The sequence below is a fragment of the Nicotiana tomentosiformis genome, chromosome 1 (genome assembly GCF_000390325.3).
Source record: "Nicotiana tomentosiformis chromosome 1, ASM39032v3, whole genome shotgun sequence".
Taxonomy (NCBI): Eukaryota; Viridiplantae; Streptophyta; class Magnoliopsida; order Solanales; family Solanaceae; genus Nicotiana; species Nicotiana tomentosiformis.
Window position 1 is genome coordinate 101,777,201 of NC_090812.1, and position 19,271 is coordinate 101,796,471.

Sequence of the window (19,271 nt, forward strand, 5' to 3'; positions counted from 1 at the left end):
CTACCAGGAATAGAAATGGTATAAAGACCCTACACCAGGCAAAGTATAATCGTGAAAAAACTTCCAGCCCAATAAGCGAGCAAATATATCAGAGTTCCGATATAATCTTTATCATAGATGAATTACTCCTTTTACTGTTGACATCATATAATATCAAACGCTTATTATTAAAATTCCATTCGATTCCAGATTATTTCTTTCAGTCTAATCAAATTGCTTATACATAGCTAATTTTTTGAGAAATATCAATTGTGCTTATACAATACTAATTACAATCCTGGCATGCAATAGCGAATGCTATATATAGATATTACAACAGCCTATGTGGAAGAATTATGAGCTCCAAAAAAGAAAAGGTAAAAAGTGCACTTGCCTGTTATGAGACATGAAGATTTTGGATATCAATTCGCAATGCTTTCAGTTTCTTCTCAATATTTGTCAATTCTTCTGCAGTGGCCAAAAGTTTATCCAGTCTATGTTGCGCTCTATCTTGATATGGCTTGCCAATGAGTTTTACAAAGTCCTCCACATTCCTTGTTGTCTCCAAGAGATCCTTCTGCATAGCCTCTTCAAGTTCACGTGCAAGGCCATCAGCAGTCCTCTTTACTTTATCTACCACTTGCTGCCTCCGGGTTGAGAAGTTGGACACTGCTAATAAACTATTAAAGACAGCTTTAGTTAAGATACTATCCATGACGAAGAAATCAAACAAATGCTGAAAGAAGGAAACAAATTCCTTTCAAATAAAGATAATGTGTAACACTTCTCCAGACATGCAAGAACTCAATGAGCAAATAATTATAAAGATATTCATCAGGAAATAATTAGTTCACACAACCAGTGGAGGACCTAGTAGACACCTCTCTTTTCTTCTCTGTTCTTTTCCTCTTCAGAGGAAATCTTACATCTCATTAGCACTTACGCTTTATCAAGTGATTCCCCATTTAAAAGCCAATCAGACACATACGAGGACAACAATGAAAGACTTTCAATTGGAACAAAAGGAACAACTATATATATTTGCTCAGATCAGGATCTACAGTATGGCATTATTTTACAGGGCCATATGGCATTAAGATATGCTCAATTTAGTACACTCGCTTAACATTCAAACGCCAGGAGACAGAAATCGTTAACCTCAATGAGCCAGCAGTTAATGTCCAATTACAACATATTGAAACAAAACTTGAAGCTCTAACTGACTTAATGTTAGTTAAATCAACCAAACATGCAATATGCTCTGATTAGACAACCTAAGATTTTCAATGGGTTAGTGATCTTTGTGCCAAACAAAGCACATTACCTCTCAAATAACAGAATGCAAATCAGAGCTATTAGTAACATTATGAATTGATTCATCATAAGAAAGCATGGGTTGTACCCAACTACAAGCAAGGTGGCCGCTATCAAGAAGTTTTGGAAATTCTATTAAATGAAAATAAAGATGTACCACTTTGAGAAAATTAAAGAACATATTAGCAATATTTAAATTAAAAAATGAGGATTACCCGCCAGCGGAACAAAGGCCGAGAGCAAGGAGATCCTCTAATGTCGTTGGAAGAACAGATGTTAGAAGTGATGCTGATAAACCAGCTGCTCCAAGACCACCAAAAGTACCCAAGAACTGAAAAGGGAATGAGCACCTCAGACATTTGTTTTGGGTAAATCATATCTTAAATAACATATGCATCCTTCAAAATTACGGACACCTATACAAGTCATATTGCACACCCCACAAATGGCTTTGCCAAAGACCTAGCAAGCAAAAGATGAACTTTTTTGTGACTGATTTCCACTCCTAACTATCTCGAATCAGTCTAGGACCTGAAAAGAGCGTCAAACTCTCTTAGAAGGTATGAAATATTATCTATCACCTAACTGGATATAGAATGGTGAAATGTGGTTTTATTGGGGAATAAAATAGATAGAGGAGCTTAAAATAATAGGGCAGGATTAGTGCCAATCATTACTTCCCAAAAGAGCATCTGTTTTGGTCTTCCAGATGCACAAGAACCTCCGTATTTTTTTGCTATTGTTCAAAAAGTTATAGTCCAACAACGAATATTAGCATTGAACTAAAAGAATTTCAACTGCTAAGAGTGAATGTAGAAAAGGCATCTTTCTTTTGACACTATGAAAAGAACTACAACAATATAACAGAATTCTCCCTCTCCCTTGTCTGTGAGAGAAAACAGGAAAGCCCCACAGACCTCTGTCTAAATCTATTACCATGAATGAAGTGTGTCTACACATTTTACCTGATCCTCCACTCCCAAAAAGGAAAGATTCCACCTCTTTCAAAGGTTAAAATAAAGAATGAACAGGCAAAAGAAGTGTCTTGACAGAATGATAGTCAACAACTTGTGAATCATACCTAATTTTCTACTGAGGCCAGAACACTATTACTATATGATGGAGATTTCCTTTTCTTTTTTTTTTTTTTTCGGCGAGGTGGGGTGTTTGGAGGAGTGGGGCAGGGGAATGAAGCAAAGAAAAGGATAGAGTCTAAAGTCATGCAAAATGTGATAGCTGACTTTAAACTCATGCAAAATCGGCAACGTGGTCCAAACTCCAGCAGAAGGCATAAACCAGTTAACATTAGCAGAAAAACGTACCACTTCACGAATTTCTCTCTCGAACAATTTTGAAGCAGCTGCAGCACTGAAATCTTCTATCACTCTTCTGCTAACTTCAGATTTTCTCTCCAACATGCCGATTGCGTCGAGCTCAACCTGGTCAGACGGATTAACAAATGAAGTCCATTTTTTCTCAAAAGACTGCTTATAGAATTGTCCTTCCTGGTCCCTCTTTGATTGTAACCACTTAGTGTACTCACCGAGAAGGTTCTGCATCCAAAGATAATTTCATTGAGAATACAAAAAATTAGCTCTATTGCAACACAAACCCCTATCATCAGATTTAAACATACAACAAATCACTAGTCCTGGTTCTAATAAACTGTGAGAAAGCACGGGAGAAAATATGTTATTGATATTAGATGAACAATACAATACAAGAGGTCCTTATTTATAGCTATATTATACAAGGACATATTACTCTTCTACCAATGTGGGACAATACTACACTATATACATGTTGTAAACTAACACTCCCCCTCAAGCAGGTGCATACAAATCATATGTACCGAGCTTGTTACATATATAACCAATACGAGGACCAGTGAGAGACTTGGTGAAAATATCTGCAAGTTGATCATTCGACCTCACAAACTTTGAAGCAATCTCTCCTGAAAGTATCTTTTCTGTGACGAAGTGACAATCAATCTCAATGTGTTTAGTTCTTTCATGGAACACCGGATTTGATGCAATATGAAGGGCAGCTTGATTATCGCACACAAGTTCCATCCGACTGATTTCACCAAATTTCAACTCCTTGAGCAATTGTTTGGTCCAGACTAGCTCACATGTTGCCATAGCCATTGCTCGATATTCTGCTTCTGCACTAGACCGAGCAACTACATTCTGTTTCTTGCTCTTCCAGGACACCAAATTTCCTCCTACTAAAACACAATATCCAGACGTAGAACGTCTATCAGAAGGTGATCCTGCCCAATCAGCATCTGAGTATCCAATGATCTGCTCATGACCTCGATCCTCAAAGAGTAACCCTTTGCCTGGAGCCGATTTTATATATCGAATAATGCGGACAACTGCATCCCAATGACTATCACAGGGAGAATTCATAAACTGACTTACAACACACACAGAATAAGAAATGTCGGGTCTAGTCACTGTGAGATAATTTAATTTTCCAACCAGCCGCCTATAGCTTGCAGGATCGCTAAGCGGCTCCCCCTGTCCTGGCATAAGTTTAGAATTCGGATCCATCGGAGTGTCAACAGGTCTGCAACCTATCATCCCCGTCTCCTCAAGAATGTCTAAAGCATATTTTCTTTGAGAAATAACAATACCTGAGCTAGACTGGGCAACCTCAATACCTAGAAAGTACTTCAATCTGCCTAGATCCTTAGTTTGGAAGTGCTGGAAGAGATGCTGCTTCAGATTGGTAATACCATCCTGATCATTGCCAGTAATAACAATATCATCAACATAGACTACCAGATAAATACAGAGACTTGAAGCAGAGTGCCGATAAAACACAGAGTGATCAGCTTCACTACGAATCATGCCAAACTCCTGGATAACCGTGCTGAACTTACCAAACCAGGCTCGAGGAGACTGCTTTAGACCATAAAGTGACCGACGCAAGCGACATACAAGGCCACGAGACTCCCCCTGAGCAACAAAACCAGGTGGTTGCTCCATATAAACCTCATCCTCAAGATCACCGTGAAGAAAGGCCTTTTTAATGTCAAGCTGATAGAGGGGTCAATGACGAACCGCAGCCATGGATAGAAAAAGACGGACTGAAGCCACTTTAGCCACAGGAGAGAAGGTATCACTGTAATCGAGCCCAAATATCTGAGTATATCCTTTGGCAACAAGACGGGCCTTAAGTCGATCAATCTGTCCATCGGGACCAACTTTGATTGCATAAACCTAACGACAACCAACAGTAGATTTACCTGAGGGAAGAGGAACAAGCTCCCAAGTACCACTTGTATGTAAAGCAGACATCTCGTCACTTATAGCCTGTCGCCATCCTGGATGAGACAACGCTTCACCTGTAGACTTAGGGATGGAAACCGAGGACAAAGAAGATATAAAAGCATAATGGGGAGATGACAGACGATGATAGCTCAAACCGACATAATGAGGATTAGGGTTAAGTGTGGTCCGTATACCTTTCCGAAGTACAATCGGTGTACTAGGAGCAGGGTCCGCAGCAGGAGCAGCGTCAGGTGCAGGATGAGAACCAGTTGGGCCTGATAGAAGACGCAAACGACGATGATAAGTCAAGAGTGGTGTTCCTGTGGCTGGGGAACTAGGGGGAACAACACTAGACTCCTTAACGGTTGGTATGGATGAAACCTCTATGGTCGAAGGTAGAGGATGAGCTATAGTAAACTCCTCAAAAGTCGGTATAGGTAAGACCTCAGATATATCATGGTGGTCAGCAGAGGTAAAGAAAGGTTTAGACTCAAAAAATGTGACGTCAGCTGACATAAGGTACCTACGAAGATCTGGAAAATAACGATATCCCTTCTGAACACGAGAATAACCAAGGAAAACACACTTGAGAGCACGAGGAGCTAACTTATCTTTCCCAGGGGCTAAGTTATGAACAAAATACGTGCTCCCAAAAACACGAGGTGGAAGAGAGTATAAGGGTGACTGGGGAAACAATACTGAATGCAGAATCTGATTTTTGATGGGAGATGAAGGCATCCGATTAATCAAATAACAAGCTGTGAGAACTGCATCGTCCCAAAAACGCAACGGAACACGAGATTCAATTAAAAGTGTGCGAGCAGTCTCAATAAGGTGCCTATTCTTTCTCTCAGCAACCCCATTTTGCTGAGGGGTATAAGGACAAGATGCCTGATGAATAATTCCCTAAGAAGTCATAAACTGCTGAAATTGAGAAAATAAATATTCTAAGGCATTATCACTGCGAAAAATGCGAATAGAAACACCAAATTGGTTTTTGATTTCAGCACAGAAACTCTGGAATATAGAAAATAACTCAGAACGATCTTTCATTAAGAAAAGCCAAGTACAACTTGAATAATCATCAATGAAACTGACAAAATAACGAAATCCCAAGAATGAACTGACTCTACTAGGGCCCCATATATCAGAATGAACTAAGGAGAAGACAGACTATGCATGACTCTCAACACTACGCGAAAAGGAAGCTCGGGTATGTTTCCCAAGTTGACACGACTCACAATCTAATGTAGACAAACTAGATAAACTAGGCACCATCTTCTGAAGTTTGGATAAACTCTGATGTCCTAAACGTCTGTGGATTAGATCTGGAGGATCTGTAACTAGACATGTTGTGGAAGGACTGAGTGAGTTAAGGTAGTAAAGGCCTTCTGATTCACGTCCTGTACCAATTGTCTGTCCCGTACTGCGGTCCTGCATAATAAAAGAATCGTCAATAAAATATATACCACAATGGAGGGCACGAGTCAAACGAATAACAGATGCAAGACTAAAAGGACAGCCAGGTACATAAAAAACGGAATCTAGAGTGATAGAAGACAAGGGATTAGCTTGTCCAACTCCTTTTGCCTTAGTTTGACATCAATTGGCTAAAGTAACAGTGGGAAGAGACTGTGAATATACAATATTTGACAAAAGTGATATATTACCAGAGATGTGATCAGAAGCGCCGGAGTCCATGACCCATGGGCCAAGAGTGCTAGACTGGGAAACACAAGCAAAAGAATTACCAGTAACAGAAGTATCAGTCTGAGCAACTGAGGCTACTTGTGGAGATGTCTGCTTACTTGCTCGATACTGAAGGAGCTCATTATATTCTTCTTTAGATAAAGAAAATCCTTGGTTACCTGGAGTCTCGGTCTGAGCAATGTAAGCATTTTTGGGTGGACGACCATGTAAGGAATAGCACATTTCACGAGTGTGTCCAAGTTTGTGACAATAAGAACACTTGGGTCTAGATCTTCCAAAACGACCTCCTCCTCGTCTATGCTCCATAGTTTGAGATGCCCGAACATCCATTGTCTGGGATGCAAGAACAGAGGAATCAAGTATCTGTGATGAGATCACTGGTGGACTTGGTGCTGCAGCAAGGCGGAGTAATCGAGAGAATAATTCATCAACTGTAGGGACAGACGGACTAGCCAAAATCTGGTCGCGTACTGAATCAAGATCATTAGGAAGTCCAGCGAGGGTAAGAACGAGAAACATCTTCGGTCGCTGCTCTTGTTGTTTTTCCACACTAGCAGAAACTGGCATCAACTTCTCAAATTCCTCCATGACTGCTTGTACTTGACCCAAGTAAGTAGACATATCCAATTCCTGCTTCTTTAAGTTTGTCATCCGTGATATCACATCATAGAAGCGAGATATGTCATTAGTGTATAAGGTGCGTGCCTTTGCCCAAACCAAATAACATGTCTGGAATGGACGAAACAAGGGCATCAACTTGAAATCAATAGATCGCCACAAGATGCTACATAACTGAGCATCGATTTTTGCCCAAAGTGCTATTGCCTTTTCATCTCCATCGCTAGACTGTTTGATTAGATGATCTTAAACACCTAGACATCTACACCATAACTCGACAGATGAAGCCCAAGCTAAGTAGTTTGAACCTCCCATTAAAGGTTCCGAGGTAATAATAGCACTAGAGCTTCCAGAACGCATGTTTCTAGACCCAAAAGCATCAAATCCCAAAGACATTGTTGCAAATTATTACCAAATAGGAGAAAGAATCAACTGTAATCCACTGAAACAGTGTACGGAAACACAGAAACAGAATACTGAAACTGTAGCTGCCGGAATCTACTGTAGCTGTCGGAATAGTACTGTAGCTGCCGGAAAAAACTCAAAGTTTTCGGAATGAAATGAAAACAGTAGGGGTAGGATCGGAATTACCAAGCGACCCAACTGTTCTGAAGGAAGATTTTCAAAAAATGGCCGGAAGTGGTCGTACGCGCCGGTGCGTGAGCTCACGCGCGTGAGCTTCTGGTGGCGCGTGGAGGCGCGTGAGGAGGCTGCTGCCGGAGTTTTTCACTGGGGTTTGGTCGCCGGACAGTGACGACTCTTGTGGTAGTGTTGGATTTTGCACAACACTGACAGAAATGAAGCAGATAGAAAACAACCTTAAAAAAGTATTGATTTCTCTTTCCCGGAATCGCTGGAATTTATGCACAGCGATAAGTCTCTCACAATTGCTCTGATACCATGTGAGAAGGCACGGGAGAAAATATATTATTGATATTAGATGAACAATACAATACAAGAGATCCTTATTTATAGCTATACTATACAAGGACATACTACTCTTCTACCAATGTGGGACAATACTACACTATATACATGCTGTAAACTAACATAAACAATATAATTAACAAATATATACACACAAATTAAAGCTACAGATATCGAAGAAAATATCTTTCGATGAAATTTTCTGTATTAGGATAAGACTATCATATGGTAGAAGAAAAGGGTGAAGAAAAAGAAGACCACAAAGCAGTGTTCGGTTTTCCTAAAGATGCAGTAGCAAGAAGGTTGAAGAATATGATCCAAAATTTGTCTCTTAATTGATAGAATTAATTGATTGTCTTACATTATTCATCAAGTGAAGTCACGATTCTCATCTTTTTCGACTTTTTTTTTCCGAATTGAATTAAGTCCAACCTAACTTGTGTTCCTTCCTTTGGTTTCTAATTACGTCTAATATAATTTCTTTATTTCGTTAAACCAATTATAACACCAATTACAATTTCCCAAATAAGTAATCTAGCATAATCATGTTTTAGTGGAGAAACCAATCCTTGAAAAACGATAACTTCTCTATACTATAATTTGACTTGTACAAGGGCAATTTCACATGGTTGCTTAGCACTCATCAATTGCTTTACTTCCTAAATAAGAAGGCAAGTTTGTAGCGTTGGGCCCATTCAAGAGGTTTTTTTCTTTCACACACACAGATAATCACAGTGAATATCAATTGGAGGTCAATTTTTCCAAGTTACGTGGAGAGAAAAATATCTTCTCCATCGAATAACCTGCAAAAATCAAGTTCTGGAAATATCCACCTTCACATCGTGGCAACAGAAGGGAAAATAATAAACTACTCCTGAATATTTCAATCATGCTTCCAACGTTCTAATAGCTGAGGATGACCGAGTTAAACTCCAAAAACGTAACTTTGGCTTTTTGATAACTGTTGAAAACAAAATTAAGTAAATAAAAGTGTGCCCTCTCTAAATTAAGCTTTTAGATGACATTGTCACATATTTCAACATCACAGCAGGCAAAGGTCCTGAGTTCGAGTCTCACCACCACCCATTATCAAAAAGAATTTTCACATGCTTGGCCCATGAAAAAAGAATCAAGCCCGCATGTGGAAGAGCGTGTTGAAGACAAAATTAAGTAAATAAAGTGTGCTCTCTCTAAAGCTTAAGCTTTTAGATGAGATGGTCACATACTTCAACAATAACAAAGAAGAAAAACAGATAATTGAGTTGACTCTAATTAAGAACAGTAAGGAGTGATGCACTCACTTGTCCTTCAAGAACCGCAGGACCGAGTATGTCATTTTGGACACTAGTGGTGGCTGGCATCTGAGTAGATTTCTCTCCTCTGAATACATATGAAGTGACAAGATCAACATTTGACAATTGTAATGTTGATTCTACAAGCCGGACGACACGTACTTGAGTAGAGTTTATCTGCATTTTAGTGTACGCAGCGAATATTAGTACAAAGGTATACAAGGGCATATGCCATGTGTTGGTTAAAATTTATAATAATACTGTGATAGTCACAATAAAAGCAGCACATACCATAGATAGAACTTGCCTCTTCCACAAAATGCTATCAATTTCCAGCTTCTTTGTGCATTCTTTTACACTATTGATAAGATCCTCAACAAAGAGCAAGTCCTGTTTGGCTTGCTGGCATTCTTGTCTCACAAGTCCTTGACAAGCTGAAACTAGTTGTTCTGCAATGGCAATTGGAGTTCCAAGCTTCAGCTTCATCCTCTCGATTCCGGTACTTGTTGATGCATCCAAGAAGCTATACAAGTACTTCTCAAGTTCATAGAAGCCTTTGGTTTTCCAATGAAAATTATCATTTGAACTACGATTACTTTGACTGAGAGCACCATCAAAAGTAGAAAGCTTCGCTTCAAGAGCAAGCCGTGCAGAAACTGGATACAGTGTTACACAATCTGTGTTCAGCAATTTCTGTGTATTTTCTTTGATAAATCCAATGGCCACCTCCAACTACAGCATGAAGAAATAATAATAATAATAATAATAATAATACAAGACTAATCAAAATGGCCCAGCTGATATATCCACGGATAATAAGAAATTATTTCCTCACTCAACATTATCACAGCAGCAAGAATGTATGACCAACCTCGCCCTTATTCTGGTATATGTCAGACTTATTCAGCACAAACACGACCTTTTTACTCCACTGCTGAGTGTAACGCAGAAAATTAACCTGATAAGCACCATAAGTGCATGTGAGGTTAACTTTTGGCAAAAGAAGAAGAACCTAAAATAAACATGATAAGAGCCTACTGTATACCAAAAGAAAGACAAGCTAGAGAGATGACGAAAAGCACATGAAATTGAACTGTCTTTTGTATATCAGCAAGCCCGAGATATTAAACCTTTAGAAGTGATAATCTCATTAAGGCTCCTTCAACACCTAACGGCTTGAATTCATCCACCTTTATGACTTTTTTTTTTTTGGGGGGGGGGGGGGGGGGGGGGGTAAAAGGAAAGGATCATCTTTGGACAAAGAATTGTACTTATTCCACCATTTTGCTGCCTTACTTCGCTACTGAAAGATCTTAAATAGTAATTTCAGAACTATATACTATTACTTTGATGAGTTTGATATTTATGAGACAAAGTGGGTCTCATAAACTTTTACATTAGTACAATATTAGAGGTAATATGTGGTGAAAGAAAAAGGTCTCCACCCAAGTTAAGTAGACATCAGTTTATGATAATCAAAGCTCAGGAAAGACTATCTCTATGTTTAACATGCAAAAGAAACTCGATCTGTTTGGAAGAGAGTATTACCCAATCTTTAATTTCTAGCTCATAGAAATGTAGCAACAACAGGACATCCAGATGATCCCTCAAAGAACTAGCCAGACTACTGAAAATTCATTTAGCTTCAGTCATAATAATTTTCTGTGTTAGAGTTTTCTTAATAGTCAGGTCTAATCGGTGCTTGGAGTATGACTGGAGAAAAGAATACCCAAAGACTACATGCTAATTCATGACTGTCTCATAAAGAATACCACGCGAAAAATTTATAATTAAAATTACTTTTTAGGGCCTGAAACAGAAATCTGACAGTGGCCGGCATTAGCCTCACAGGTCTGAAACAGAAATATGACAGTGGCCGGCATTAGCACTAACAGGTGTGAGGTGTGCAACTAACGGTTCCTAGTTATCAGTACTTACTATAAATTCCAGTGATTGGTAAAAGCTAAAAGCAAAAGAGCATCAGGAACATCACATGCTCTTTTACAGTCATTAAATAAAGCAGGTGGCAAGAATTAAATCATAAAAGACAGTTCATAAATCCTTATGAATACTACAGCACGTAACACATTTGAACTATAGAGTGGGATAATCAAATCCGAGACTTATCGGAAATGGGAGGTATTGTTGTTGCAATGAAGCTCTAGTGACGTCCAAAAGATATCCGGTAGACCGGTCCTTAGCTTCCTCAAGCACCAAAACCCTTCCAATAAATGAACAATTTCCTTATCCTAATCCAATCTAGCTACAACATTTAAGCATGAAAATGAAGGTTGCTTAAAGGTAGCTGGCCAGTGCTACCACAAAATATATACTTCCCTTACTCCTTCGCAATTGGAGGTGCTCTTTCCACCCTCGCCACAACTATGACACTTAATAGCATGTTTGGCCAAGCTTCTCACCATGCCAAAAGTGCTTTTTTTTCAAAAAAAGTGCCTTTATCCGGCCAAGCTTTTTTTGAAAAAAAAGTGCTTTTGGTTAGAAGCAGAAACAGTTTTAAAGAATCAGAAAAAAGTAGCTTCTCTCCAGAAGCAGAAGCAGTTTTGACTTTTCTTCCTACCAAAAATACCCTTTGCAAAATTTTATATGTACCAAAATAACCTTACTTAGTTTAAACTATTAAGTAATATAAAATGACTTTTGGGATGAATTTTCATATTTATTGGATGATTTTTCGATATATTTAAATTATCTTGAAGGAATAAAGTACTTTTCAATTTTATTTTTATATTTTACTTAAATAAAATTAAAAACTTAATTATTATCTTTAATAATAAATATTTGTAATTATTTATCTACTTATATAATATTAACTATTAAGCAAGTCTCTTCATTTCCTTATTTATAATTTGACACATAAAAGCACTTTTTGAAAAGCTTGGCCAAACACAAATTATTGTTCAAAAGTATTTTTCAAATTGATTAGCCAAACACAAACTGCTTTTCTCCAAAAGTACTTTTTTGAAAAGCACTTTTGAAAAAAGCACTTCTCAAATAAGCTGATTTTTCCAGTTTGGCCAAACAGGCTATTAGTGTTGTCAGATCGGCTGAGACAAAAAAGGTTGTCCCTTTGTTTCATAGTGCACCAAAAGCACAATGCTCGTAATAAGTTTGTATTTAGGCACTAAGATGCAAAGAGGCATGTTCCAATTCGCCCCAGTTTCTTGCCTTATTTTAACGCAAAACGTTTTTTTTTAATTGATAAGTTATTTTCTAGGAGTCTTTTAGTCCGAGAAATATATCTGTAAGTAGAAAATATATAGAACTTTTACTACTTGTTGTTTTTATTTTTAATTTTATTATATATAATCTTGGACATATATGAGCTTAAATAGAGTGACGTGGACAATGAGGATCATATAGCCGATACCTACTTGCTTGGGATTGAGGCGTGGTTGTTGTTGTATAAGTTATTTTGACACATAACCTTATCTGACAATTGCAATGGTAAATATTCACTTGTACTGTAGATTGATTGAGATGAGAGCACAAAATTGGGTAATCTTGTCGTGAAAAAGTGAAACCATATGCAATCCCACCTTAAACTCATAAACCCAAATGTCCTCATTCTTGCGGGACACAGGCCTAAGACAGACAAGGTCCCAGATTCTATAACCTTAAAAACGCTGAACTGGTAATCATAAAAGTGACAAAACTGTACCTCACTTTCAGTTAATGGTCGATCAGCAGACATGACAAACAGAAGCAGATCTGCACGAGGCACAAATTCCTCCGTCAGCTTTTGTTGCCTTTGAAGAATCACATTGGTCCCTGGAGTATCAACAATGATCATCTGCCAGAACAGACAAATAAGAAATTAGAGCATGGAAACTAAGAACCCAAATCAAGTAGTGAGGCAGCTTATACACGCAATCAAATATTAGATTATCCAAATACAAAAGCAGATAATTTAACTTTCTTTCAAAGAGTTTCAAATACGACCTAAGGAACCATAGTCATCACCCCGCCATGATCGTTCCTCATTTTTTGTATTTTTCGGCCAATAAACTAGAATTCCGCCAGATTCCCACATTTTCATGCGCTATAGCCTACGCCTTCCGAGTGGGCCAGGCCCCCTGACTGGGATCGCCCAAAATTTTTTGGGGCCATCAAATACGTCCTAGGGAACCATACTTACCGCCCCGCCATGATCGTTCCTCATGTTTTGCATTTTTCGGCCAAAAAACTAGAATTCCGCGCGATTCCCATATTTTCGTGTGCTATAGCCCACGCCTTCCGAGTGGAGGTTGTGGCCGGAAATATTACCAGAAGTACTTTGGGCCTACCGAACGACGTCGAAGACGAGCACATGAGAGACACCTTACTCATTGGTCTATGGGACTGATGCAGTAATACCGGTCAAAGTCGAGGAGCCCATCCTAAGATACTCCCATAAAAACGGACCCAGTAACGATGAAAACAGAAGGCAGAAGCTCGACAAAGTCGAAGAACGATGAGATATGGCCTACGTAAGGATGATTGCCCAAAAGCAACAAACAAAACACTAGTGTAACAAAAAGGCAAAGATCAGGCCACTCAAAGTCGGGGACTAAGTTCTTAAAGCTAAAATACAAGGGAGCAAAGAAATTGCGACCAGGCATGTGGAGAGTTACTCCAGCCCATTTGAAGTCCAATTCTAAAGTTTAATCTAGATCACAACTAACCCATATTAGTTACAAAATAGAGCGTTTAAATGCACACAGTTTAGAAAGCATCTAAATTTCGCATAAAGAACAAAATTCAGCAAAATATGTGCCGAATACTGGCATCAAAGTAAATGTGCAATAAGCCTTCGAAACTAAAACTAGTAACAATTGGTGTGAAAAGCATATGTGCAATAAATTTTTGAAACTTAAACAAACATTTGCAGATCACAATATGTAATAAATCGGAGAAAGTGTGCCAACCAAAATCTGCAGGGGGCTTTAATGTCATTGATATTCAAGTATGGAATAAAGCTGCTATCTGCAAGTTGTTATGGAATTTATGCAAGAAAAAGGATAAAGTATGGGTTCAAAGGGTACATAGCTATTACATTGAAGGCAAGAAGAAGATACTGAAGGCAATGAAATATGTTGAAGAGGCTGGCATTAGTATGGCTGAATTGCAGGAAACTAAGTCCTTGTCTGTTAGTTCCATGTATCAGAAATTAAGAGGCAGCTTCCCTAAAGTCCATTGGAGGAAATAATATAGTTGCTCATGGAAATCTTTATACCAAGGACAGGTTACATAGATGGGGGGTAATAGAGGGCCAGAAGTATACCTTGTGCAAAGAGGAAAATGAAAGCATAGCTCATTTGTTTTTTGAGTGTGCTTATTCTGCTGGGATCTGGAGTAGTTTACTTAGATGACAAGGGATATCAAGGAACATTCAGAGTTTGCAGGATGAATTGCTCTGGGCTATATCACATATGAATGGAAAGAAGCCACTTGCTGAAGTCTGTAGAATGTCCTTAGTTGGATGTATTTTTTTATCTATGGCAAGAAAGAAATTGCAGGCAATTTCAAGGGGACCAGAGGGAACTGAAGGTGCTAACAAAAAAAGTGATTCAAGAGGTTTTGTGTAGGGGACAGCTGAAGCATAAACTGGCAGGAAGATTAGATCAATTAAATATTTATCCTTAGCTAGTTGAGTAGCAGATAGGAGTTTTGATGAATACTGGAGCTTGGGGCCTTCTGTCCAACTCCAGGTTTTCTTTCTTGATTGGGCTTTCTGTGAAGACTGTATAAAATTTCTATTTATCAAAAAAAAATGTAATAAATGATCTTACAAAAGGTTAAAAATTGCATATTAAACCAACAGAAAACAAAGTATCCAACTTTAAAATGTGTCTCAAATCAGGCCAAAAGACATAGTCAATAAGTGAGAAACACAAAACGGTAAGTCAATAGTGCCCTGTGATATGCCGGCGTTATTGACATATTCATCAACATTATTACTTGCACATACAATTATCCAACATGAACGAGATATCTATTTAAATTCCTTGATGAAATGTACAATTGGAAGTAGTAGCAATTTCAGACAAGAAAACTTACTTCGTTAAGAACTGAAGCCGGCAAGTAGCAAACATATTGACCATCTGGATGCCTTTCACAACGCTGCGACTCATCGACATCCGACTCAGCATAGCGCAAAAAGGTGATCTCATTTGTTGTAGGAACAACGCCATCTTTCAAGTATTTTTTCCCGAGAAGAGCATTGATGAAAGTAGATTTTCCAGAATTGAATTCTCCCTGGTTTATCAGGAAATTAAGAATTCACAAGAAAGAAGGGGATGAAGTATTAATAACAATGTTTATGCTGAATATGGTATATTATATGGTCTTAAGAAAACAATAATATGGAGAGAGAGAGAGAGAGAGAGAGAGAGAGAGAGAGAGAGAGAGAGACAGACAAACAGAGATAGAGACAGACAGAAAGAGACAGAGATAAGAAGTAACAAATGCAAGAAGTGGAAAAAAGAAATAGTGCAAAAAAGACGTAAAAAGAAACTTGTATAAACAGAATTTTCGCATCTACAAGATCTTAGTTTTATGCATTAGCTTAAAATTTAGACTGGACCAGAGAAGGAAATACTCATTTGAAATTCAGAGCTAATACCCATGCATATCCCTGGAACCAGAATTTGCTGAAGTTCAGCGCACAATTACCACTATAACCAGTAAAAATGGTTCATCAAGTTGAGAAACAGCATCACTGAGAAGTGAGACCTCCTCCATCTGCCATTCCAGTAGTAGCCCAGGTTAGTCTAAACAAGCAAACCACTGACAGAAGAATTCTTATCTGTAGCACAATTCAGCAGCTAAACTTTGACAAAAGAAGATCACCATTGGAGCTGCTTTTTCAATAACATGTATGGCCTCGCGCAAAACCAGTTTTTCTTTTTCTAGCAACTGCTGCTCCCTATCATGTAAACTGGTAAAGCCAGCCATTGCCTTCTTACCAGGAAAGCCATTCCCCAAGTCCAAAACGTTAAGCTGACTGTTACTTTGAACTTTTTCCTCTGTTTTGTTCTTCAATGCATATGCACTGTAAAACAGTTTGCCAAAATCATCATCAGTCACAGACTTCAAATCTTCCATCGAAATAACTACTCCACTAGCCCCTGATTCAAGAAAATTTAGTGCTTCACTGAACAACTTGCGATCGCCAAGGGAACCAATCATGACAAAAACAGGAATTTTCACATGCTCAAATACTGAGCTCACCAGCTCCTCATGTTGGCTATTGCCACCGACGTCATATATAAGAAAATCAGCTCCTTCAGAATTAGAAGCATTCACTGCAGCAGTACGTGTTTGTACAATTCTTGCTACCAAAGGAAGAACTACTAACTCTTCAGATTTTGAATCCATCATAGTGTTTCTGGCCACGATAGCAGGAAGATCTGTTACAAAGGAGAATAGGTTATCAACTGCAACGAATTTACATAGCAGGCCACTCACTTTAGACAACAGATCTTGCATCTAAAAGATAAACCACAAATCTTTTCAAAGTTTGCATTCAACCAAAGCCAAATGAGTGAACCTAAAACTGAGAGTCAGTGGTGGCTAATTGTAAGTTGGTTAGAGATTATTACCAAAGTTAGCGAAGTTTGAACTTATGATTCATACACAGTTAGTTTCAGGATGAACCACCGTAGACACTAATAATCAACATTTGTTTCATTCAGTATGTAATAATCAACATATTACACTTAGCGATATCTCATGACCGGACAGATATATATTATATAGGAAACAGCTTCATTCAACGCACCATCATGAATAACCCTATTGCAACTAGTACTCGTAATTTTTTTAATAAGTAAAAGTTACCAGTACTAGCAACTATATGTAACAAATAAAATAAAGTTCGTGTCTTGGTTATCTGAGATTACAATTTTATGCAACAAAACATACTAACATGAACGTCTTAGGGTATCACTCAATCAATCACCTACACCTCAATCCCAAACTAGTAGGTTTCGCTATAATGGTGAATTGGCGCTAAATTAAGATCATCACCTATTAAGATGGCCAAGTAGTTCTACACTTTGCACAATATTCATTTCGAATTATAAGACAACCCATCATAGCACAAACTCAACGTGTAAGGTGAAGTACACAACACAAAACGATAAGTACCATGTTACAGAACATAACCTTGATCAGAGAGCAGAACTCCACTGGCACTAATCGCGGCGGCAATATCGACACGTCCATCGATCAACAAGTAAGCCCTGCCTTTAATTACAGATTTCAACAAACACGCAGCCTCGTACAACTTCCCGCCGCTTGCTCCACCGCCACTGAGCACCACAATGTCAACCCGACCCGAAACCGCCCGGTCTATCTCATTAATAACGGTTTCATCTTCCAACGCATCTTCGCAGCTCAGCTTTAGCACTAGGCTGGGCACTTTGATTTCCGGCCGCTTATATCCACCGGGGAAAAGCGTTCTAGGAGTTTGTTCGGGTCGGTTTAGATTGTTTATCACGAGCTTGACATTGACCCGAGCGGAGGAGTACACGGAGTAGTTATTTCGGCGACGCCAGAAGTGCAAACACTGGCGACGCGTGGGATGGGGAAAGAGAGGGCACGGCGTGGAACGGACGGTGGAGTTTGGAGTTTGTAGAGATACCATAGAGAATAACGAATTTTTGTGTGCACGAAACTTTGTTTTTGTAACGGCGACGACGGAATTGACGGTGGAGCACGGCGGTGAAAGAGAAGGAGGAATGACGGAGAGGCCTTATCTTATCTATAATGTGCTCAGAGTGAAGTGTGAACCAGTGGAGCAGCTTCAAGTAAAGCGCCAATTCTAAAATCAAGTAACCAACTTCTTTTGCTTAGATTTATAATTCAAAATCAAATCTCTTTTTTGTCCTTTTAAACCGAATCATCATAATCACGAGAAAGTAATTTCTTTTTTTCTGTAAAATGTGATGCTTTTAGAATGAAAATTAAGATATTAATAATTTGATTTGTAGTATTAATAGTAGTGGAAGAAATATAATTGTTCATGATTTAATTGGTAAAAAATCAGTATAGAAAAGTTTTAATTTTGAATGGTTTAATAAATTGAAATTCTTGAACATTTCTGAAAGTTCTATAAGAACATAATGTTGACAAACATTTTGACTTATTATACATATCATAATACGGAAAGAGTCATATAAATTTTGTAGCATGAAGTAGTAAGTTTTAATGTAACTTATCAAATTAGAAATAATTAAAATAGTTATTTTTGTTATTGGTTTGACATATTCTTTGTTTACAAATACTAGTATTAGTACTCATGCAATGAGCTGACAGTATCAAAAAATACTAATCACATTAAATTGTAATTTGAATAACATGATTCAAATAAGAAACTTCTATATCTAAGTTTTGACCATCAAATAATTTGAGTAAAAATAATACTTTAAAAAAAGAATGTATCACTTTGTGTTTATATCTTCAACGGTAAAGTTATATGGAAACTATTTATTGCACAATTAGACAATTTTAAGATGATTTCAATAATTTAAATCTTACCAATAATATTGCTCCTATACTTTTTCCTTTTTAATTCTAGCTTGTTGTAGCACCATATATTGATATAATATACTAAAGTTAAGATAAAATTTCATTTTATATTAAAACACACAAAAACTAAATAGATTATATAACAATTGAAAGAAAAAAAAACTAATATTTTGTACTTTATTAAGAATCCTACTTGAAAATTCTATTAGATTTTGGGACTAAATTGGTCACCTCTTTACATATATTAAGGACTTCATCTATCGAGCGGTATATATGAAGGACCAAAATAAGATAACCCATATACCATAAGTATATGAAGGGGTGTTCATAGTTCCGTTTGAATCGATTTTTCCTTGAAAAGAAACCAAATCAAGTAAGTCGGATTTTTTAAATATTGTAACCAAATCAAACCAATTAAGTCGGTTTTTATGGATTCGGTTTATGTCAGTTTCTGTCCGTTTTTTCTTAAAGATGAGAGATACACTACCAAATACATATTTCGGCGATTATATTTTCAACGTAACACTATCAAATCAATTGCTCTTTGAGAAATCTATCATTTCTGAAGATATATTGATGATAATTGAATCAAATAGTGATAGAATAATTTAGGCGCTCAATT

General features: G+C 37.8%; 1 protein-coding gene across 3 annotated transcripts; it reads right to left on the bottom strand.

Annotated features, from left to right (window-relative positions):
• Positions 1–137: 137 nt before the first annotated feature.
• Positions 138–17,952, bottom strand: LOC104093468 (probable transmembrane GTPase FZO-like, chloroplastic). Of its 3 annotated transcripts, none has more exons than XM_070188604.1 (11): positions 17,285–17,951; positions 15,968–16,527; positions 15,791–15,859; positions 15,176–15,373; positions 12,798–12,929; positions 9,990–10,076; positions 9,410–9,850; positions 9,128–9,295; positions 2,616–2,846; positions 1,509–1,624; positions 138–659 (listed from the first exon to the last, which is right to left on the bottom strand). In XM_070188604.1, exons 1-11 carry the CDS (start codon positions 17,763–17,765, stop codon positions 377–379), a joined length of 2,766 nt encoding a protein of 921 aa, XP_070044705.1. In that variant the 5' UTR covers positions 17,766–17,951; the 3' UTR covers positions 138–376. The 3 variants fall into 3 exon arrangements, with proteins under 3 accessions (XP_070044705.1, XP_070044710.1, XP_070044709.1); XM_070188609.1 differs by having other exon boundaries at positions 17,267–17,400; XM_070188608.1 differs by lacking the exon at positions 138–659 and having other exon boundaries at positions 1,616–1,755; positions 17,285–17,952.
• Between the last annotated feature and the right edge of the window lie 1,319 nt (positions 17,953–19,271).

What these genes read in the sequence shown, in the direction of transcription:
- LOC104093468 (XM_070188604.1), bottom strand. Translation starts at nt 17,765, where the DNA reads ATGGTATCTCTACAAACTCCAAACTCCACCGTCCGTTCCACGCCGTGC. An exon ending in TATACCAGAATAAGGGCGAG is followed by an intron (nt 9,851 to 9,989) that starts GTTGGTCATACA and finishes TTCATGCTGTAG; the next exon opens with TTGGAGGTGGCCATTGGATT. An exon ending in GGCCTTTGTTCCGCTGGCGG is followed by an intron (nt 660 to 1,508) that starts GTAATCCTCATT and finishes TGTCTTTAATAG; the next exon opens with TTTATTAGCAGTGTCCAACT.